Source organism: Triturus cristatus, chromosome 4_2, assembly GCF_964204655.1.
Source record: "Triturus cristatus chromosome 4_2, aTriCri1.1, whole genome shotgun sequence".
Lineage (NCBI taxonomy): Eukaryota > Metazoa > Chordata > Amphibia > Caudata > Salamandridae > Triturus > Triturus cristatus.
This window is the reverse complement of record NC_140586.1, coordinates 653,905,542-653,929,185: the sequence shown is the minus strand read 5'-3', so window position 1 is coordinate 653,929,185 and position 23,644 is coordinate 653,905,542. Positions and strand designations below refer to the sequence as shown.

The window sequence follows — 23,644 nt, the reverse complement described above, 5'->3', positions numbered from 1 at the left end:
CCTCTGGGATGAACTACATCAATGTCCTCCTGCGTGTCAGCCCTATGTGTCAGATCATTTTATACATTAGGTGCAAGCCCTCTTCGGCATTGAATGGCTTGGTTTATATGAATAGGGGGATTGGTGGGGTTTTGTAACAGTACCTGCATGTCCTATGGCAGGTTTGGTCTGTTAAACTGACAGCTATAAAAAAGTGTTTAATCTGTATCTTCAAGAGCATTTAACGGTCATTAACCCCGCACGAATTACAGTCGGCCATGGCAAAGTCCAATTTTGGTGATTTCTGTGCCATTTGGGTCACACTTTTGTCATAAGTTTCCACAGTGTAGTTCTCGTACATCCGGGGAGGGCGCTCTGTCTCTATTTTAGCATGTGAGTTTGTTACATGTTGGCTTTCAGGGAGTCTGCTGTAATGGCGACATCTTCTTTTACCATCACTGAATGTCTGATAGTTGTAATGGACTGCTAAGGGCAATCGTCAGCAGAGTGCACGCACCTGAAGTAGGTACGAGATGGATGACTATGTGCCGTCCGCCGAAATATAAATTGCATTATATCCAACGGGATTTATATTTCAGCGGACGGGATATCCATCACTGTTGTGACTGAGTAACCCATCTGCCAAGATCTATATCAGCAAAAGACACACAATTGATGGACGGAATGCTGAACAAATCAAAACATTCACCCGCAGTCAAGAGATCTGGGTTAAATCCATCATTCTTTTGCTCACCATGCCACCCCAGTTTAACCCTGGCCATATGCAAATCAGCCTTGACCCTGTGCCTCATGGGAACAGTCCAGCCCGAACTGCCAAGCCAGGTCCTCCCTGGACCGGAAACAAGCATCCTAGGACCGGTTTCGGGCTTTCAGCCCTCGTCAGCCAGGATAGCTTGATTCCAGTGCAAATGCAAACCTCTATTCTAACCTATATTGCTTTATATGCGACCTGTTCAGGTTCTATCCTGCCATCAACCCCACCATTGATCACTAACGCATCCAAATCAGACAACGTACATTTTATTCATAATTTTATTTTCTTTGAATGTTTGAAAAAGACATTTTTATCGTTTTATATTTTTATATACTTCTAGTTGAAAGATACATACATATATACATATAGTTCATTATATATTAAAAAAATAACGCCAGCAAAATTACTAGCAAACTGTTAGTTACTATAAACACAGAAATTATTTACCCCACAGCAACCAACAACAATTCATTCTCACCACACAAACTAATTCATTCATTCTACAGTCATCCTAATAAAAACCACAAGAGATTCAACCCTGTGAGGGGTCCAGAGAATAATCTAGAGAGAACAAAGATTGCTGAAGCAACTTCTGTTGGAGCTGGCTCTCAAGGGAGCACTTCTCAAAGGTAAAACTGAGTCTTGGTCTACGCGCGTTTCAGTGGACAAGCCACCTTCTTCAGGACCAGGATAAAAGAAAAGGGAATCTCAAACCCAAAGAAGCCTGGGGTTATCTGTGGGATAATCAAAAGTGACATTTGTTTTAATAGGGGATGGGGTGCGGCAGAAGACAGTTTATCATATAAATACATTTATTACTTCAAAACGGACCCGTGAGTTCAGTATCCAAATTGTTGCATCTTGTCACAATAATACCGATTGTCTCCCAATGTGATTTGTGCACAGGTAGAAAGAACTGAGTTGTTATAGGGAAGTAAAGGTGCTCAGAATAGCCTGCACCATCATTGAGAGAAACCATGCAAGCTCGGTGTGGTTTGATATAAGAAATGTGCATAAAGAAGGATAGACTATGTAGCCCAAAGAGTGGTAGGTACATGCATGCCAAATAGGATAAGGTAAAACTAAAATGCCTACGACTGATCAATCAGCCCACATGTAGTGTATTAATAGCCGTCTAAGCAACAGGTAGATCGTCAAATATTTGAGTGCTCACACCAATTCTTGTAAGCAAAAGTCTAGGAAATGAAAAAGCTAAATTGTCAGGTGCATAAGGAGAAAAGTCATAGCTCGTAATGTAGATAAAGTAGAGTAGCTTACCCTGCTCAAAAACTTTTAACTTAGCTATTCTTCAATCCAAGATAAACATGGCTGTGACTAGCCCCTTATTTCAGTAAAGTACCATAACTAGCATGTGATTCACATGTATATGTATGCTTGTTGAACAAACTTGCCAGCTAAAAAAGAACAGAAAGGAAAACAAGAGATTGTCACCATTCCGAATAGCACAAAAATTGTTACTTCCTAGGGTGTAACACCAAATAGCTTGATATACGGACACCCGTACGGAGTTGTCCAAATGAAGAGCAGCTGATGTTAACCCTGAAGCTAAACTCTCCATGACGTACTACTATGTTACAAGCGGCACATAAAACTATTTTGTTGCCACCCGTCCTTATGCACACTGTACGAAGCTTTTACAAGCGGTAGATGCAGTTAAGCGCTCAAATGCACAATCCTGTTACTGAGAAACTGGATAGATACGCTTGAAAAACTAGCTAGTTATTAGGGAGCCCAGATTCCTGAAGTATGAGAGTTAACGGTTTAAACCATCCAAAGCTGTTCTCTCTATAGAGTGCAGCTATGTTTCGATTAACGAATTCGAGTGCCATGAAGTCTTTAATATTGCCTACATTGATACCGTCCAACTCGCTAAAGCCTTTAAAAACGGGAACAGGGGCATGGCCGTGTAAGATGGCCGGACGGACGTAGCTCGTCTCGGCTCCGAGTCCGCGCTTCTAATCTGGGCTGATTTCCGCGGCCAAATCCCACCAACAGGGCTGAAACGGGCCTCACCAGTGAATATATGTCGTTACTACGCATTCCGTTGCAACGCATGCCTTTACCACGCATGCGTTACAACGGAATGTGTTTTCCACGCTTTGCCGTTACCTCGATTTTACCTTTAATCCGCTTTTTCTTTTTTGGGAGGAGACCCCCCCCAAGCCCCCTTTCTTCTTTTTTTTTTTTCCTTTTTCCGCAGGTCTCCGCCGACACTGAAAACGGACTGATGCTTTTTTTCGGATTTTGATGACGTTGTTCCGTGATGACGTTGCTTGCGTGGTGAAGATGGTCGTTGAAGCATTACGCGTTGTGAAGACGTTTACGAGGTAAGTGTATCGTTGTAAACGTAATGCGTAGAAAATGCTTCGTGGTAAAGGCTGTTTCCCTCACCAGTAAGCTGACGACCGTGGGTATGTAGTAAGCTCCCGGGACCGCTGTGGGTCCACTGAGAACGCTGCAGGACTAGGCGGGCCCCGAATCACGCACAATGGCAGTGCCCACCCTCATCGTAGCGGCAACACCGCTCCTCTAGAGTGGTGACAACAAATCCAGCCGGGTTCACAAGTGGCGAACGCTGCGACCAAGGGCGGCGGATTCATACCGCACCAGCGACGGCTGCCCCGTACAGGTGGAGGGGGCGAAGTAGAAGCGGCGTGGAGGCCGGCTCCGATTTGGTCCGTACCACGCATGTAGCTTGCCAGGGATCCATGCGGCAACAGGTGACGATCCCGACGTGAGTGGTACTCCGCAATCCATCGAGGAAACACCGCTGGCCTTTGGCCTACTACCTGGGCCGGTGGTGGTCTGCAGGATGACTGGTCCTTGCATCCTGCCTGATCCTAAGAAGGTGGCCGGGCTGTGACTCTTCCCGAGGGTGCTCTTCAGCCTCCAACTGGTCTCTCACCAGGCACGAACCAAGGCTCCGAGTGGCAAAATTGATGCTTTGACATGCTACTTATGCCTGACCTGCCCCTCTGGACTGTCTGTCACCCTTGAGGCCTCCCGCCATGCAGGGCCCCACCGGCTCCCCTAGGAATTCAACAGATCCGGCAACTACACCGACCACGGCTCATCCGGTGAGTGCTGCTGCGCTGGCTCCTGTGCTCCCGCTTTCCAACTGGAGGCCTTACTGCTCCTTCCCATGTCACCCCCAGTGTGACTCAACCTACCGGAGTTCCGAGTTATCTCCCCCTCCTCGCTGTCCCCGATCTGCCTGGATGGCCTGAGCCGTTCCGCTGAACCCACTCCGGTTAATTGCGTCCCTAGATATTCCTCTGTGACCCGGTGTACCTACGACGGCCGCGCCAAGATCCTACCTTGCAAGCCATAGTGACCACCGCTGGGGGACACATTTTGCGACCCAGCACTGACCAGACTTTGGGCCTGCTACACACATCCCCCTGCTGCAAGGGTCATCTACGCCACCAAACGCTGCAACTACTCCTTCTTCCTGCAGCGGAATCAGAGGTCCGGCCGGACCTGCCTCTATGCCTCCAAAGAAGGGGACGAGTAAGGCAACGAATAAGGTCTCTAATGTTTTTTACACCGTCGGACAGACGCCAGGCCACTGAACAAGCTGAGAGGACAGACGTCATGGCTCTCACAAGGGATGACCTCCTGGCTACACTGCGGGAATTCAAGAAGGAGCTCCGAGATGAACTGGGCCAAGATCTTCAGACCTCGATCGATCAACTGAGGTCTGATCTCACTGGGCGGCTCACCTCCCTTCAACAGGATGTAGACTCGGTTGGCCTGAGAGTTGTAGACCTGGAGGCACAAGCCCTGGATTTGGACAAGCACACCACCAGCCTACGGGAAGACATCAATATACTCCGGGACCAACTGCACCAGACACAACTAAAGGCTGAGGATCTTGAGAACAGGGCACGGAGGGAGAACCTCCGCATTCGAGACTTTGAGGAGGGGGCGGAGGGAAAAGACCTCGAGGACTTTTTGGAGGGGCTGTTTGCAGACATCCTCAGCCCGCAGACGCTTAAGATAAAATTGGACAGGGTCCACAGGGTCGGGAGTTTGGCGACTGGAGACAAGAGACGACCACGAGATGTGCTAGCCAAATTCCACTCTTACAAAGCAAAAGAGGTAGTACTGCAGGGGGAAACATCGTTTACATCGCATTCAGTACACCGCGATGCTGTTACATCGCGGTCGTTACAACGAACGCAATGTAACCACGCGATGCCATTACAACGCAAGTCTTTACATCGACTTGCGCTAGATGGCGTGCTAACATTACAAATAGTGTAGTTTACTATCCCAACACCTTCCCTACTGTTAAGTGGACTGGAGTTGGAATAGTAAATTACGCTAAGTCGATGTAAAGACTTGCGTTGTAATGGCATAGCATAGTAATATCGCAGTCGTTGTAACAAATGCGATGTAACTGCACGCGTTGTAATGACTCGCGTTGTTACGTCATACATCCGTACTGCAGGCCACCAGGAGGAAGGGGTCAGTCTCCTTTCAGGGTCACCAATGCCCCTTCTTTGAAGATCCAGCCCCAAAAACGCTCGCTAGGAGACAACAATTCAGGCCCATCACGTCGAAACTGCGGGATGATAACATTCGATATCAATGGACGTATCCGTTCGGCCTATCCTTTGAGTATCACAACAAACAACATCACATTTCGGCTTTGCAGGAGGGGCTGGATCTCCTGGGCCTCCCCTCCGACCCTCCCGACACCTCTCGCAGTAAATTGCACGAATCGGCAGGGAATGGCCCCCCCATGGCTCACTGGCTCTCGGAGACATTGTAGATGAAGTCTTTAGGGGCCCCACATCTTTATTGCTGGTCTCCCATAGAGGACTTTGGTGATGAACAGCGATCCTACTAGACCCTGTTGATGCTGGAGGCTGATAAAGAGTCGCACAGACACCACGGGAGTTGACTTCCTCCCATTGCCTAGATAGCTGATTTCCTCCGAAACACTGTACTGTACTGCCCCTCCGTCCAGGTGAAGTCCTACAGTGCAACGCCGTGCTGGGAACCTAACCAAGCACCGAATATAGCCCTGCCGTACCCCATCCTCAATACTGACGAACGCTTGGGCCCTGATCTTCACAGACTTACCTCAGTACTGTTGGCCACCACAGCGTCCAGAGATGCCAGGGTTGGGCGCGGATGGGGACCTCGGTCGCGCCGTCCCCCCACCTTTCCCATGGGGGTCCAACAACCCTCAGCCGGGAACCTCTCAACGACATCACAAACGATAATGTTGATAATGTTTGCTTTAGTTTCTTTTTGGTTGAGGGAGAGGGGTGGGTTTACGGGCTGGTGGTGGTTTTTTACTGTTTCTTTAGGGTGGGTCATTAGACTTTGATCCTCTCTTACACCACATGCTTGCAGGGGCCATACCTCATCTACACAAATTTCGATGCAGTGCAGTCACACAACGCAGGGCTTAACCGAGGGGAGGAGGGGGACCCACGTTACTTAAATGGCGGTTACCATTGGCTCGTGGAATGTGAAGGGCCTTAACTCTCCTCCAACGCGTAACAGGATCTGGAAATACCTTATTGATCATCACATAGACATAGTGGGTATCCAGGAGAAACACCTTGCTAGGGCCGAGGACAAACACTTTCGTCACAAGCAATACCCCTTGATATACAGATCCTCTGCCCTTACTAAACATAGAGGAGTGGCGCTCCTCTTTCACGCCTCTACTAAATTCCAGCCGCTTGATGTCCAAACGTACAGAGAGGGACGCTTCGTTATGGTAAAGGGTTCACTCAAAGGGAAAATTTGCACATTTGTAGTAACATAGGCCCCCAACTCGGGTCAAACAGCTTTCCTTGGCAGGCAAAATTCAGGATTTTGCGGAGGGTCCAATACTTTTATTAGGCGATTTTACCCTCACCTGTCAACCAGATCTGGATAGCACCCACCCACACAGAGCAGACACGTGTTCCTTTTCCGCAGACACTAAACAGAGAATACCCGATTTAGGCATCAAAGATGCGTGGCGTGCTCTTAACCCCCAGACGAGGGATTTTACCTTTTACTCACATGTACACCGTACATATTCCAGACTGGATTACATTTTATCAGTTAGAATTTAATGGGAGCCATTCACTCGGCCAAGCTATTTCCCATTTCCATATTGGACCACAGTCTTTTAGCGATCCATTTAAAATGGGGCGACATTGCTTCTACCACTCCAAAGTGGTATTTCCTGGCGGCCCTCACACGGGACAAGGTACATTGTACATCCCTGAGAGAATCGATTTCAGAATTTTTCACCTTAAACGGACCCGAAGACACATCGGTATATACAAACTGGGACACATTTAAGGCGGTATTTCGGGGAAAATGCATCACCCTCAACTCTACCCTGAACAACAATGATCCAAGGAGCGAGAGGCCCTAGAAGCGGAATTAGCCTCCGCTGAATCTGCACACAAAACCAATCCCACTAGAGCCACTCTTCGACACCTTACCGCGCTGCGAGGCAAACTCAGAGCCATCTACAATAATAGAGCCGAATACACTCTTCTTAAACTCTGCCAAATATCATACTCACAGGGAAATAAGATTGGTAAGCAACATCTTAAGGAAAAACGGGAAAGGGAATATATAGGGGGTATACGAAGGGATAATGGGGTCATGACACACAAAGATGAAGACAAAGCGGCCATCTTTCAGCTCCTTTTATGAGATCCTATACTCCAAAGACCGACACAATACGGATTAGCAACTCGCTTATCTCCAAACATTGCACCTACCTCAAGTTTCAGCAGACTGGAATGACAGACTTACCGCCCCTATAACTTACGAGGAAATAGCCATCACAATAAAAGCCCTCAAACCACACAAAGCCCCAGGACCAGATGGCTTCACAGCACAGTTTTACAAAACCTTAGCCCCGGATGTAATCCCCCATCTCCTCCGGCTCTTTAACACAATGGCAGCAGAGGGAAAGGTCTATTTGCAAATAAACATATAGGAAACTATGATAAATATGGTAGACTAATAAATGAACAAAAGAATAAAAGTGCATTCAGTAATCAAAATAACCAACAGTGACCAAAAAATACACTTATATATTTTCATTTATTAATACAAATCTATACTTTTTTTTTTTTTTTAAAACATTTTTTTATTGTTTTCGTACCAACAACTCAGTACAGTTCCCAACAGCCCCCTCCCTCCAAAGGAGACTTTTACATTCAGCATTGCCCCCGAGTATGCAGGAGAAAAGTCACCCTTCCCGCGTGGAGCCCCCCCTCCCTCTCCCTCCCGCAACCCATGTCAGTGTGCCCCCCTCTGCCTACCCCCCTCCTGACGCGCCCCCCTCATTACTATGAATCGTATACGGGTGCTCAACCTTCCCTGGGCAACTCGGGCTTTCCCCCATGTCGACCCACACTTTATGCGTCCAGTTCTCACCACGGCCCCCTTCCTACTCCCCGCTCGCCACTACCTCCTGTCGATCAGAGGTGCTCCCTTCTCCCCCCGCATCAGACATCAGCCCCTGAAGTTCCACCACCAGCGCCTCCCATGCTCGGGCCGTCGCTAGTGCCTTTTCATCATCCCTCCGAAGGGCTAATTGCAACTGGAGTGTGCCCTCTGCGCCTGCCCATCTCGCAAACGCCGTCCTCCACCTCAAAAAGCTAGGCCCCGCCCGTGATTTCCAATGCATAGTCAGTTCCCTCTTGGCCATGATCAACCCCAAGTCGTAGAACTTACTGGTAGCCTTCGTTCGGCGGGTGTGGGGAAACCAAAGCAGCAGGCAGGCCCCCATTTCCGGGGCAATAGAGCGGTCTGTCACCTGATTCAGGCAATCTATAACATCTTCCCAGTAGTCACCCAACTGCGCGCATGACCAAAACATATGACGAAAATCAGCCCCATCTCCCCCACACCGCGGGCACTGAGAGTGAACGCCCCCAAAATATTGCGATATCTTAACCGGCGTCAGATAAGCCCTGTGTAGCGTAAAAAACGGAACCAGCTGAAACCGGGCATTACGCGTTCCCTTCCAGGCCCGCCGCACCAGTGTGGACCATGTCGACTCGGGGATGGGTTTCTCGAGGTCCACTTCCCACTTATCCCTCAACGCGTCTAGGGGTCGCAGGCATTCCGTCGACAGTCTGCGGTACAGGCAGGTAATGGCCTTGGACGTCCCTGCCGCCATCACTACATATTGGCAGCCCGCGGCGATCGGCGGCTCCGAGAGTCCCATATTCCAATGTCTCTGGAGGCCCGCTACAAGGGCTGCGTGAAGTAAATAGTCCCCCCGCGGAAGCCCATAAGAGTCCTGCAAGTCCTGGAAGGGCAACAACACCCCTTCTCTGAATAAATCACCCACTACTTGGACGCCCAGCTCCTCCCAAGCGGCTAGTCCCGACCAATCGCCCCCGTGCGGGAGCGCCGTACACATACCCAGGGGGATCTCCGGGGCATAAGGGTGAGTCATGGCGGCCCTCTTCTGGCACCGGTTCCAGCACAACCTAAGGGTGCGTTCCTCTAGTGTAAGGTGGGCAAGGTCCATCCGCTGCTGAAGGACTATGAAGGCGAGCACATGACGCGGGATCAACCTGCCCTGCGGGCCCTCCGGGCCTCTATACTCCCTAGCCACCGCCTGTGTGAGCCATTGGAGTTGTGCCGCCAGATAGTACCATTCAAAGTCCGGGACCGCCAGGCCCCCCTCCGCTCTCGGCCACCGCAATGTAGTCAAAGCAGCCGCCGCCTCCCCGAGCCCTAAATAAAGCCCGTAGACAGTGCTCGAAGTCGCTCGAAAAACGATGCTGGTATCCATATGGGCAGGGTGCGAAAAAAGTATAAGAGGCGTGGTAACACCACCATCTTCAGTAGCGCTACCCTCCCAGCGCACGAAAGCGGGAGCGTACTCCAAAAACCTATGTTACCGCGCAAGCCTCGAATGGCTCTGCCAACATTCCCCTCCAGCAAATCAGGCTGGGTGTGATAGATATTAACCCCCAAATAGCGCAGGCAGCTACCCTCCCATCGTATCTCTCCCAGCGACTGGGGAGCTTGTCCACCCGGCAACAACGGGAACAAGCATGTCTTGCCCCAAGTGACCTTGAGCCCGGACAGGCGACCAAAGACCTCCAATAAGGCGATTGCTCCGCGTAGCGCGCCAGCTGCGTCTGCTAAGCACATTAGCAGATCATCCGCATAAAGGGATATATAGTGGGCTTCCCCCCTCAATTGTACTCCAGCGTAGGAGCGCCCCAGTCGGGCATGCGCCGCCAATGGCTCAATGGCCAGGGGGAACAACAATGGGGATAGCGAGCAGCCCTGCCTCGTCCCCCGCCGCACTCGGTAGGGGGCTGATATGGTCGCCCCCGTCCTCACGCGGGCCGTGGCATCGTTATAGAGCAGTGTGGTCCAGCGTACAAAGCCATCCCCCAGACCAAATGCCTGCAACACTCTATAGAGATATGGCCACTCTACACTGTCAAAGGCCTTTTCTATGTCAACCGATAGCGTGTAGGCCTCTGGGTATGCGTCCCGGTCCACCTCCATCACCCGCAGCAAACGTCGAACTGAGGTGGCCGTGTTACGCCGGGGAATAAAGTCCGCCTGATCTGGATGAATCAGGGCGGTCATATGGGTCAACAGGCACGACGCCAATATTTTGCTCAAGATTTTGTAGTCCACCGTCAGCATGGAGAGCGGACGGTATGCCGTGTGGGCACTAGCATCCCCTCAGGGTTTCAGGAAGGGTACCACAATCGCCTCCCGGGCGGAGGCGGGTAAACGCCCAACTCGCCATGCCTCACTGTAAAGGGCTTGCAACTGCGGAGCCAGCAACTTGGTGTACGCCGCATAAAACTCGACAGGCAGGCCATCCGCCCCTGGGGTCTTTCGCCGGGCCATGTGTTTGATCTCTGCGCGAATCTCGCCCAGTGATATGGCATCCCCGAGGTCTTTCCCGTGCTCCGGGTCCAACCGGGGTAGAATACAAATCTATACTTTTATACATATATATACAGTTTATCCGTAATTTTTTCTCATCATCTTATTTGAATACATATCCTTTTCATACAATTATTCATATCACCTCTATTGTGTATATATTTACACTTCTTTTGATTCTTTAAATTTCATGTATCCATACATTTGCAATTGATAATCAGCAAAGGGAGAAAAAAACAGAAAAAAATAACTAATAATTGATCCAATTTGGTCAGAAGGTCACAATAAATTCGGTTTAATTATTCGAACATGGCTAAACTTAATCATACTACGTGCGTTTCGGCATTCTGCCTTCATCAGGTAGCCATGATGTTTTAGTTCCTAACACATAATAGAAAAAGAGAACCAATAACCTGTAATATTCATGTGTATTCAAAGAATATTAATTTACTAAGATGCACAAGACAAAATTAATCATGAAAAAGTCTACTATTATATACAGTATTTACAAATTTACATATTTCAGCTCCAATTAAGTTGTCATACCACAGAATGTTGTGAGTACTGCCGCGTAACTCATACGCAGGAAAGCATTGAAATGTTATAACTCCAGATAGTAAGTGCTTATCTTTAAATGTCATTCATAACGAAAATAAACTATTATAAAAACATTCTGGATAGTGCTGTCTAACTGAAAAAGCAATGTGTTGACTAAAGATTGTACTAAAAGCTGTAAAACGGCCATGTACCTTATCAAGAACAACCTCATATCAGGCTGGCTTTAAGGGCAAATTATTTCCCCGATTTTTCACGACCAGAGGCGCGATGATAGATGGACACTGGCTTAATTCTCCAATGTGTCCCGGGACCAATCTAAATACGGGAAACGAGTAGGTCTCAAAGTAAATGGTTTGCCTATGGTATTTATATTACAGATTAGCGCCATTGTCAGGCAAAGATTTTTATTAAAATACTTACTTTATATCCGACAACCCGTTATAAAAAACTTAACAAGTTTATCTGAGCTGATGGAACGTAGCGCTGCGGATGTGTGCTCGGTGTAGCGGGAAAAATCTGGGAAGACATAAGGAATATCGACATCCAAGTACTGTTGGTATCCCTAAAATATATAGTATTCCATATCTATTTATAGGCCAATCTAGTCGCGTAAGTTTGAAAATATGACCATAATCAGAATAGTTGTATAAAATAATCTGATATATGGCGTATTTTTACCGACTCAGTTCTTTCCACTTAGATCCATAATCTAGTTTACTTATAACCAAAGGTTCCTTATTTCTTCAATGAACCTACCTGATATGCGAAGCTTAATAAACAGGATAGGGTATCCGTGGGTTGAATCAACTCGCAGAGGTTGAAAAGAAAGCTCTGCCGCCCTACTGCTTTACCGACGCGTCTTCACCAGACGTCCATGCCGCTATTGTTGCCTTCTCCCGTACCCGTGAGCAAAATTCAAACGGGATTTTGGCGCCAAAATAGATATAGATAAATACAAGGCAATGATTGGCTACATGGTCCTTCCACATGACGCGTCTAATGTCGACATCACCGCCCCAGGTCAAGCCGCAATATGACGTGAACTAAAAGGATACACAACGAATCAGAAATATAACGAAAACATGGGCACCATCTTGTAAAGGGTATATATGTTCAGCTCCAACACTTTACAAACCGACCTTCATAATTCACTTTATAGTCCCATTAGCTGATCTTCCATTAATGTAGGGAAATTCATTTCAGAAATCACTGCAAGTCATCGTGTATTCCTATTTAGTCACAGTATTAAAGCAATATCTAATTCATTTATCCAGTCACAAATGACTAAGGATCAGGAATTAATAAGAGTCCTTTACTAAATATAGAAACCGAATTTTAATTTTAATTGTGAAAGTCACCTCACCCGGCATATATATATCCAAGCATGTGAAACAGGTGCTCTCACCATTAGCTAATGCATCTGACCTAAACGTGCATTAATAAACAATGCTTGATTTAACGTGGCTAGTATGGGGCACTGAATCAAATGGAACTAGATGTTCCATTATAAAAATAAAGCGAAACGAAGAGACGGTATTCCTTAGTTCGTATAGATCATAATAAATGAGTGTTCAAACCTAATCGATTTGCCTACAGCTTTCATTGGCCGTATGACAAATAGTCAGCATATCCAACAATGTAAATACATATAGTTATTAAGAAAGAAACTCTATCTAGAGATACACAACAGAAGATACTTATGAATTTGAAAGATGATTAAACACCTCATGATGTCAATACATCTTACCTAATATAGAGATCAATAGTTGTTATATCGTATTGCTTGACTCCAAGGAATTTCATTATTCAAGCCTCTTTTGTAGGTATCCAAGGAAAATATCCAAAAAACCTCCCTCCGTTTACGAATCTCTGTTCCCTTAGGGCCATTGGTGTGAATTTTTTCCAAAATTAACCATCGTATATGTCATCCGCGTTGTGATTCATGTCAACATAATGTTGTGTCAGTGGGGCTTGCAATTTTTTAGTCCTAATAGCGGACCTATGCTCAGTGATGCGCGTCACCATAGATCGCGACGTCTCTCCTATGTAGGTTTTGTTACATGGGCACATTATGGCATAGACAATATTGGTTGTTATACAATTGGTCAGGCTTTGTAGATCTCCATTCGCGCCATTGATGGAATATTGTTTTGTTTCAATGGCAAATTTACAAGCAATGCATGACATGCATTTGAAGTTGCCTTTCAAAATAGGCAGTCCACTCAAAGTGGTCTGTAGCATCCCACCGGGGGACTGTATCATACGAGACCGTGTGATCAGATCTTTTAGGTCCTTGTTTTTACGATATGCAAACATTGGTTTTGCTATATATTCAGATCTGTCTCTTGTGGCATTCAAAATGTGCCAGTTAGAATTGACAATATGACGTATGGTGTCATTCATAGTTGAGTGGCGAGTAATGAATACTAGACGGTCTTGTTGTTTAGGATTTTTCAATGTAAGTAGATGTTGACGGTCATAATACCGTGCTCTCTTGTATGAATCACGTATTAGTCTTCTAGGATAACCCCTGGCAATGAATTTTGCTTTCATAACAACAGCCTGCGTATCATAATCCGTCAGGTTGGTACAGTTCCTACGGAGACGTAGGAACTGTCCAAACGGGATCGTGGTTTTTTGTGCCCTCGGATGGTAACTCGTAAAATGCAACAGAGTGTTGCGGGCCGTTGGTTTTGTGAAAAGGTCAACTATCAATTTTTGTTCATTGGTTTTGATAGTGATATCCAAAAATTCAACACTTTGCTTGTTACTAGTTGATACAAAACGAATATTCAAATCACATAAATTAAGCCATGAAACAAACTCTGTAAGGTCTTCTTCAGTTCCATTCCAGATAAAAAAGACATCGTCTATAAATCTGGACCAGTTCGTAATGGATTCGCTGAATGGTGCAACATCATTATGGACAAACTTGTGTTCATAGTGTGCCATGAAAATATTTGCTACAGTTGGGGCGCAAGATGCCCCCATACCTACTCCTTTGGTCTGTTGGAAGAGTGAACCATTGAATTCAAAAGTATTCTCCTGAAGAACAATAGACAAGCAAGCCAGAATGAACTGTCTGAGGCAGTCTATATTAAATGTTTCAATGAACCAACCAACAGCTTCTAATGCGGCTGCCTGCGGGATATTGCTGTACAAGGCCTCTATGTCCATAGTGACCAAAATTTGTGTTGCATCATGAAAAGGTAGCTGCTCTATTTTGTTGATAATATCTGTAGTATCCCTTATGTATGATTTTATTTTTGGGACATACGGTCGTAAAATAGCATCTACGTATTTTGACAGTGTTTCTGTTGCTGACCCAATAGTAGTTACAATTGGTCTATAGGGGGGATTGGTGGTATTCTTGTGAATTTTAGGAATCCCATATATCGATGCCATTCTGGGTTTGTTAACGTTAAGGTATTGCCATTCTTTCTCACATATATGATTGTCTTCTAAAGCTTTATTGGTTATTTCAGCGATCAATCTAGATACCCTCTTTGTAGGGTCTGATTGTATAGGGGTGTAATGCTCTGTGTTCGAGAGCATTAGTTGCATGTTGGCAACAGAGGGAAAGGTCGCCAGCTCAATGGCCGAAGCGGTGATTACTGTAATACCTAAACAGGGGAAATACCCACAACGATGCGCCTCGTATCGCCCCATCGCCCTTTTAAACTTAGACTCGAAATACTCCTCAATCCTGGCATCTCGTTTGAATGACATCATGCCTCACTTAATCCACCCGACCAGTCGGGATTTATCAAAGGTCACCAGACACACGACAACACTAGGCGTAAAGTTCACCTTATCGAGAAAGCTTCCAAAAAACACATCTCCGCGGTACTGGTTGGACTGGATGCCGAGAAGGCATTCGACAGGGTAGACTGGGACTTCCTCTTCCTCACCCTAGCACACTTCAGATTTGATCCCAAATTTATTACTATGCTACGGGCCAATTACGCCTAACCACACTCCAGAGTACAAGTTAATGGGATCCACTCAGCACCCTTTTCCCACACTAGGGGCACTCGCCAGGGTTGTCCTCTTTCCCCCTTACTATTCGCACTCAGCATAGAACCCCTGGCAATGTCCATTAGAGCAAATTCAGAGATCCAAGGCATCCCCTTTAGCGGTATCCAACATAAAATATCACTTTTTGCGGACGATGTGCTGCTCTCTCTTACAGATCCATCCAAGTCACAACCTCCTCTCCAGTCGGAACTAGCGAGCTTCGAAGAAGTGGCAGGGTTCAAGATCAATCTAGCTACATCGTACATACTTAACCTTACACTTACAGATTCGGAGGCCCGAGATCTACAAAGGCACACATCACTCCAATGGACTCCTGAGTCACTCCTTTACCTGGGGATCCGGCTGACACCACGGGTTGAGGGACTTTATCAAGCTAACTTCCCACCCGCTCTCCACCGCATACAAAACGAACTTGCGAGATGGAAACCCCTTTTTCCATCTTGGTTAGGTCGCATCCACGCTATTAAAATGATACTTCTCCCTAAACTCCTATACCTCTTTAAAGCCCTTCCGATAGAACTCGAGAGAGGGTTTCTCCCTAAAGTCAAATCTCTGATTCTAAAATATATTTGGCAAGGTGGTAGAAGTTGACGTAGAAGTTGATGTGGACATATGCCTTGCCCTTTCCCATAGCCCAGTTCTTCCATTATTGTATTATTGTGGCAGCTCACTGCGCTGAGCATCTTGTATCATCAAACTGTGACTTATTACGAATGTCAATAAAAAGAGGTTTGACAAAAGAAAAAAAAGGGGAACACCACACCTGAGTAGTATGACTAAAAAGATATTTTAACTACAATGTGGCGATCTAGAAAACACACAAAGGTGTGTACTACCATTTACGCATCCTTAACTAAAGGAATGTATAACACTAATCCAGATTAGTGAAGGGGGGCAAGAGAGATCCAAGCAAATACTTACCTACGTATAGCTGTTTAAACGAAGCCCATATTCCGAGCTCGACAAACGTGAAAGACGGCAAGCAGCAAACGCAACGCCGAAGCTTCTTCTTAAATCTCGTGCTGAGCAACGGTTGGTCACATAAGTCTTGCGAGAAGTGAACTGCTGCTCCAGTATCTGGATTAAGGCAGATATATTAATAATGCAAATATTGGAGTGTATTACGATACCTAGCAAAGCCTATTGTCTTATTAAGCGATTGTTTTAAATCTAAAAAATAGATACAAAAATTAGATTGTCGATTTAAACTAACAGATACCTGATCCTTTTCAATTTGATATGAAGACCCTACTCGTAGTTAAGATATTTCTCAGTCGCGGTCCTTGAGCCACATGGGTTATTCCCTAATAACACGTCTTAGCAAACAATGAGTTTGTCATAACGTAGTGCCTACTAATAGCTAGCCTATTGACGTGGCGTTTTGACAAAATTACTGTATAAAGGCTGATTTGCATGTGGCCAGGTCTAAACTGGGGTGGCATGGTGAGCAAAAGAATGATGGATTTAACCCAGATATCTTGACTGGGGGTGAATGTTTTGATTTGTTCAGCATTCCGTCCATCAGTTGTGTGTCTTTTGCTTTCTCACCCTAAGTGCGCCAGGTATGCCCAGACGTGGGTCCCGTGCTCTCCATGCCACTGGAATCAAGCTATCCTGGCTGAAGAGGGGTGAAACCCCGAAATTGGTCCTAGGATGCTTGTTTCCAGTCCAGTGAGGACCTGGCTTGGCAGTTCGGGCTGGACTGTTCCCATGAGGCACAGGGTCAAGACTGATTTGCATATGGCTGGGTTCAAACTGGAATGGCAAGGTGAGCAAAAAAACTATGGATTTAGGCCCAGATCTCTGTACTGGGGTGAATCTATGACATTGTTCTGCATTTTGTCCATCAACTGTTGTTTTCGCATTTGTCACCCCGAGTGGGACGGGTATGCCCAGACTTGGGTCCCGTGCTCTCCATGCCACTGGAATCAAGCTATCCTGGCTGAAGAGGGGTGAAACCCCGAAACTGGTCCTAGGATGCTTGTTTCCAGTCCAGGGAGGACCTGGCTTGGCAGTTTGGGCTGGACTGTTCCCATGAGGCTCAGGGTCAAGACTGATTTGCATATGGCTGGGTTCAAACTGGAATGGCATGGTGAGCAAAAAAACTATGGATTTAGGCCCAGATCTCTGTACTGGGGTGAATGTATGACATTGTTCTGTATTCTGTCCATCAACTGTTGTTTTTGCAAAGATCTAAATCAGGCCCTATGTATCTTCTTATCAGGCCCTCACCCCATTATTGCAGCACTGTCTCAGTTCTGCTGTGTCTATAACTCGGCTGACTGTCTTTTAAGGTTCCACTGCTCCTCTGGATGAGGCGGCATTTGAATTAAAGAGGCAGGGTAGGCGGTTCTACAGGAGGCATAATCAACAAATTATGCATGTTCTTTAACCAGTAGTATATTAATGCTATCAAGTGACCCTTTATTTTACATGTATGAAAGAAATCAGAAAACTGCTTTTACTAACATTCCTGCAACTTCTGTAATACAGCAACACTGACGCTAGGTCCCTAAAAATGTTTTCAAGGCTTATGTGTTTACTAAATTCATGTCAACCTGCAAAAATATTGTTACTTTGCTCTCAAGGATATTACTGTTATAGGAAACAATGTCTCTGCAGGAACAGCAAATTACAGAGCCTCAGATTAATGTTTGGGTTAATATTTCATTTTGTAGTGCTTCAGCGGGCAGGAAGAAATCCATCTCGAAGGACTCTGAGCAAGTACTGGACACCAAAAACAAAAGAGCTGAATTTTGATGATTTTTGCACGATAGTAAAGAATGAAACACCAATCACAAATGCAGAACTGCTGAAAGCCTTCAAAAAGATTGATGTGAATAACAAAGGGTACATTTCACATGCTGATCTTCAAAAGATCCTAACAACAGTGAGTATGATTACGATTCACCTTGTTTTTATTTTTAAGTCAATATTTTGTGTGCTATATTATTTAACGACTAGTGCTCCACAAGGGTCTTAACAAACGTGCAGTATAGGTAGGTGTACGCCTCTTCCTGCGAGACGTGGATCCGATCTCGGGATTCACCAGTCCCTGTTAATTTTAGTGTTGTGACAGGGTGTAGTTATTGCATTTGCGTTATAAAGGTGGGTCATGAGTACTTAGTTCCAAGAAATTTCACCTTTGCTTCTTATAGAGAAAGATCACTTTGTTGATGTTGATTAGGAACTTTGTTGTAAGTATCATGTGATCATTTATTTTCAAATCGGGGTTTTTTGTAAGCCACTTAATGGCATTTTCATTAGGTAGAGGAATGTGAACATTCATTTTAAATTGTGAGACCCCTAGCTTGTTGAATCCAATACTACAGGAAAGACCAATCTGTCCCCCTCCTTATCCACTCCTGTTTTCTCCTGCTCGCCACGTTCTCAACTATTTTTGTAACTTTAGACAAAAATCTCTTGCTTGTTCTAGCCCATTCATTTTATTCCAGCCCATCCTAAGCTAAATTATAGAAAATTGTTCCTTCCTTCTTCCCCACGTTTTCTGATGTTTGTGGGGGCATCTTAAATCTCAGATATTGGTTTCTTGCATCTATCTCAATTACAGAATGCACTTTATCTGGTATATATTGGGTATATATCCCTTTATCCTTCTTGTTAATTTTTTTGTAGTATCTATCATAATTAAACATAGCTGCCACAAAGCGTAGTTCCCCGATTCAGTTCGAAGTGTTTTATTGGTCCCAGAAACACCTGCTTCGGGTCCAATCCTAGCTGCCATCCCACCAGTGTCTAAATCATGATATTACAGAGCTTTTAGAACTCAGCACAGCTTGAAGCCATTTGTAGAAAGACTTCCCTTATAGTTACAAATTTTATACAGTTAGCAGACATACTTAAAGAGTTCATCATGCCAAAGCTCAGTGTCCCCTTGACAACCCGTGTCTTATTTTATTCTTCTGGCACACTCATGATGACACCCAATTCTGAATAGTTGTCAAACATGTTGGGTGTGTTCATGATCCTCAGGCCTGACTATTGTGAGTGCCCTGTGCTGTTGAGTGCCCACAGAGTACTTTTAAGTTTAAAACACATTTGCAGACAATATATAGTCTTCCAGGACCCTGAACTTCTATCCTTATTCTCGGACATTAAACCCTTTTCTATACCCAATAGGTGTAAAGCTAGGCGTTCTGCTATCTTATCAGACCGACCAACTCAGGGCGAAGAGATTTCAAATTTTGCACTGTGGACTTGAGCGGCATAAAGCCATTTAGGTTTGAAGTACCTCTGGCTCCACCATTTCCAGGTGTAGCCTTAGTAAGGTTTCAAGATTTAACAGAGTAATTAGCAGTAGAAGGAACATAGCTCAAGCGTTTTTCTGCTGTTGGTATGACTTTAATTACAACTTCTTTGAGGTCTTTGAGCATGGTCCATTTCAGCCCATACAGCCAATGCCCATGTACCATTTGTAATAATCTGCAAACAAATATTTTTTGCAAGCATTCTCTTCTGTATACTTACTATACTTACTGCTTGTCTTCCTGTTCCCAAGGAATATTCCTAGGAAGCCTGACCAGTAAGCATGAGACCCAGGTTGGTGTATAAGGGCATAAAATTATTCATTGTAGACTGACACACTCGACTTGTAGTAACTGTTCCCACTTCAGAGGTAAAGGATCCTGAATTTGTTTGATTTTTTTCACTAGATGGGTTTTCTTTTTGTTATTGTGTTATGGTTGGAGGGCGCAAACCCCAACACTCTGACTCCTCTATCTTGAGGGGTTTTGTTTTCATTGGAATATTCTGCATTCGTGACTATCCAGGAAAAGCCTAGGCTACAGAACCAGGTCTAAAGAATAGGAAAATGTGTTTGATGAATTTCTTGCAGCAGTACATGCACTTGTCACTGTATGTGCTTCTGAGCCTGAAGTGGGTTAAGAAATGGTGTACCCCTAAGTAATAATTTCTGTGCTCGCTCTAACCCTATTCACATCTTTTAATTCTAATGAGTCAATTAATTCATTTAAAATTGTTCTTTTATATATTTTTCCAAATTTCCCTCCAGCTTTATCTTCATTACTAAAATTGGCACTAACATTCTTTCGGGGACATTGGCATGTCTACCCTCTCTCCCATGGATAACTACCATCTGGTTGCTTATCATAAAAGAAGCTTGTTTGTTTAGAACTACCCATAACTCTCTATTATGCCTTACTGGTATCCTCGGGTATCTCGGGTATGCATATTACCACTCTTTCAATGGTGAATGGAAATTTCAGTGCAATTATAGTCATCACTCCACTGAGCTCTGAGAACCGTCCTAAAAATTACAGTTTGTCTCTAAAGTGTATCTTCTCTGCAACAGAAATATATCTGGAACAGTTCATGTGACATATGTAATCAGGTTTGATTTTGTGATGGTAGCCCTTGGTATTCAAAGGCATTAGTCAGGCCTAGCCTACCTGTAATTTCCTTCCCCCACGTGATCCATCTGTTTTCCTTAAGTTTCTATGACACCCATGTGCCTGCCCTGTTAATAGTAAACAATCCTTTTCTCTTGACCACCAACTTCACCCTGCTTCCCATCCCCACCTCCCCATATTTCGGCCCTATTAGCATCTGCTGTCGCAACATAAACATATCCAGCCTGAGTTGTCCCGATTTACCATTGCCCAACTCAACTCCCCGGTGTCTCATTGGTTATCAGTATCCCACCACTAATGCTAATTTCCTTATCTGTTTATTCTTGGCTTTCCATTTCCTCTTTGAAGTTCGTATCCACTTCTATCTCAACTAAGCTTTAATTACCTATCAAATGATCACCTTTTGAGTGGAACCTTTGCCGATAATAAAATACTTTTAGACCATGCAGGCAATTTGCTTGTCCGATCATCATACTGTCCATTCTCCAGGGATTAGTGACCCTACACTCTGACTGAATTCTGCCCGAATACTACCATATCTAGCCTTATTGTCTGCAAGAATTTCGCTGAGGGAGGTTTTCAACCTTTTCTTATCGTAAATATTTGGAAATATTTTTTCCTTGAATGATTATGGTGGTGTTTACTAATGTGTGTAAATCCTGTCTCCCGAGGATGTTGAGTTCTCAAAGCATCTTGACACCTACATATGTATATTCAGTTTTCAAGTTTTTAAACTTGTGTTTCATAAAAATTTGTCTCAAAATATATATTTTATATTTATGATTGATATATAAATTATCATCCAACAAACAAAGGTAAGCCCCTGTGAGAGAGCCGCAGGTGCGTGATTATTTTCGATTCTTTATTGAAAACAGCTTACGTCAGACAATTCCTGCTACCATTCATCTGATCTTGAGCCCTCCAAACGCGTTTCTGAAACAAAAGTTCTCTTCATCAGTGGCATGGCTCTCTGCAGCATCGAGCACAGTCCTGCACCAAATCTTTAAAGGAACCTGCCCCTGTGGGCGTGGCCATCACCATGACCTTGTGGTCCTCGTAGTGTCAGGGAATCACAAATATTATCAGATAAAGGCTGGTCTATTTACCAAAGTAAGTGCTAGTGCATTATGGTCACTGTCATTTCCATCAATGACTACCATACAAGACAGAGAGGACCATAATCTTAGGTGTAATGTTTAATTTTGCCAGTAATACTTCCTCTCTTGAAAGTGTATGCCACATCCCTATCTGAAGGGGTACGGCCGTTACAGGCTCGGAGACCATGTATCAAGGTCAAGGAAGCCAATTATAATGCTACACGAGACCAATGAATCCAAGTTTCTTTACTATCCTCAGAAGAGTCGTCCAAGAGTCGGCTGACACAACATTTGCAATTGTTCTTTTTCATGAAAAGTTGGGCATACCATTTTTTGTTCCTTATTGGTTTTTCCAATGTTCAGAATGGTTTTCACCTCTTCTATCAGCCCATCTACCTCATTGAGTGTGCAATTTTTGGCTGCATGTTTGACTTGTTTCTTATTAGGTGAACCCTTTTGTGGACTTTCTTTTGCTTTTGTTTTTCCCATCAAAATGGTGTTTAACCACAAACCCTGTCCCACTTCAATACAGGTTTTCAAAGTATCAACACTAAGGATGTTTCACTGTGGTTAATATACTCCAGAGTAACTCTCCAACATTACTAACTCCAAAATACCGAGCCTACCAATAACCAATTAAAATGGCGACAAAGTAAATAAATGTAAATGGTGATTGGCCACGCTTGCGCTGGCTCGCGGATCGCGCGTGAAGGCAGCATCAACTTTACCTGTTACCTGTGTGGTCTGAAGAGGGAGCTTTGGACTGCGAGCACGCTGGAGCTGCTCTTCCTTTAATCAACTCCTCGCGGAACCCGCTCCGCGGATCCCGCTTCGCCTCTGGTTCTCTGCTTAGCGCTGCTGGAAGTGCGCTGTGACTGCGAGGTATTACTTCAGATAGAGCCTCTGTGGCGGTGGTGTGGGCAGGGCTGCGAGCGTGGTCAGGCGAGGACTTCAAGTCCCAGGAGCGCCTGACCCTCGGCATCACCAGCAGCTGACCCGCTCTCCCTGCTGGCTCCTCCCCCGCCTCAGCGCGGCTAAAACCAGCGCGTCAGTTTCACTGTTGGTTCTTTCACCTGTTACCTGTGTGGTCTGAAGAGGGAGCTTTGGACTGCGAGAACGCTGGAGCTGCTCTTCCTTTAATCAACTCCTCGCGGAACCCGCTCCGCGGGTCCCGCTTCGCCTCTGGTTCTCTGCTTAGCGCTGCTGGAAGTGCGCTGTGACTGCGAGGTATTACTTCAGATAGAGCCTCTGTGGCGGTGGTGTGGGCAGGGCTGCGAGCGTGGTCAGGCGAGGACTTCAAGTCCCAGGAGCGCCTGACCCTCGGCATCACCAGCAGCTGACCCGCTCTCCCTGCTGGCTCCTCCCCCGCCTCAGCGCGGCTATAACCCTCCCTTGTGACACCGCAACGCGGGAGCGCGCCGGGAGAAGCCCGGGACAAGGGCGGGACCGTCTGAGGCCGTCAGAGGCTGAAGAAGGCTGGGCTGGGCCCCCTCCCTTGGTTCTCCGGTATTAAATCTGTGTGACACTGCTTTTATAGATTTTATTGTATTTTAGGATTCTTAGGTTTCGTATTCTACAATTGTTATTAATTGATTCTTACTCCCCTTCTAATACAGTCTCATGACGGCTAAAAAACTACGCTCTGGGCGAGTGATTGTAGGGAGATCTGGGTCTAAAACCAAATCTAACCCCCTTCGGAACAAAATTGCAACTTCCATGCAATTGAAAGGTCAATGTCAGCTTTTCAATTTTTGGGACAAAGGGAAAGATAAACCCACTGATCTGCAGCCCCCGAACGAAATCCCAGGGTTTAACGATTCGGTGCCTGTTAATGGGGTCATTGATGTTTCCTCTAGTTTAAGCTTGGTTGCTAGTCAATC

The 23,644-nt window shown here is 45.5% G+C and overlaps 1 protein-coding gene across 7 annotated transcripts in view; it reads left to right on the top strand.

Annotated features, from left to right (window-relative positions):
* The window catches only part of EFCAB7 (EF-hand calcium binding domain 7), a 367,307-nt gene that overhangs the window by 139,313 nt on the left and 204,350 nt on the right, over positions 1-23,644 (top strand). For all 7 annotated transcript variants that reach the window (XM_085602394.1, XM_085602399.1, XM_085602395.1 and 4 more), the window contains one exon: positions 17,956-18,167. In XM_085602394.1, the coding sequence (XP_085458520.1) occupies positions 17,956-18,167 (212 nt within the window). The remainder of the gene's footprint in view (positions 1-17,955; positions 18,168-23,644) is intronic.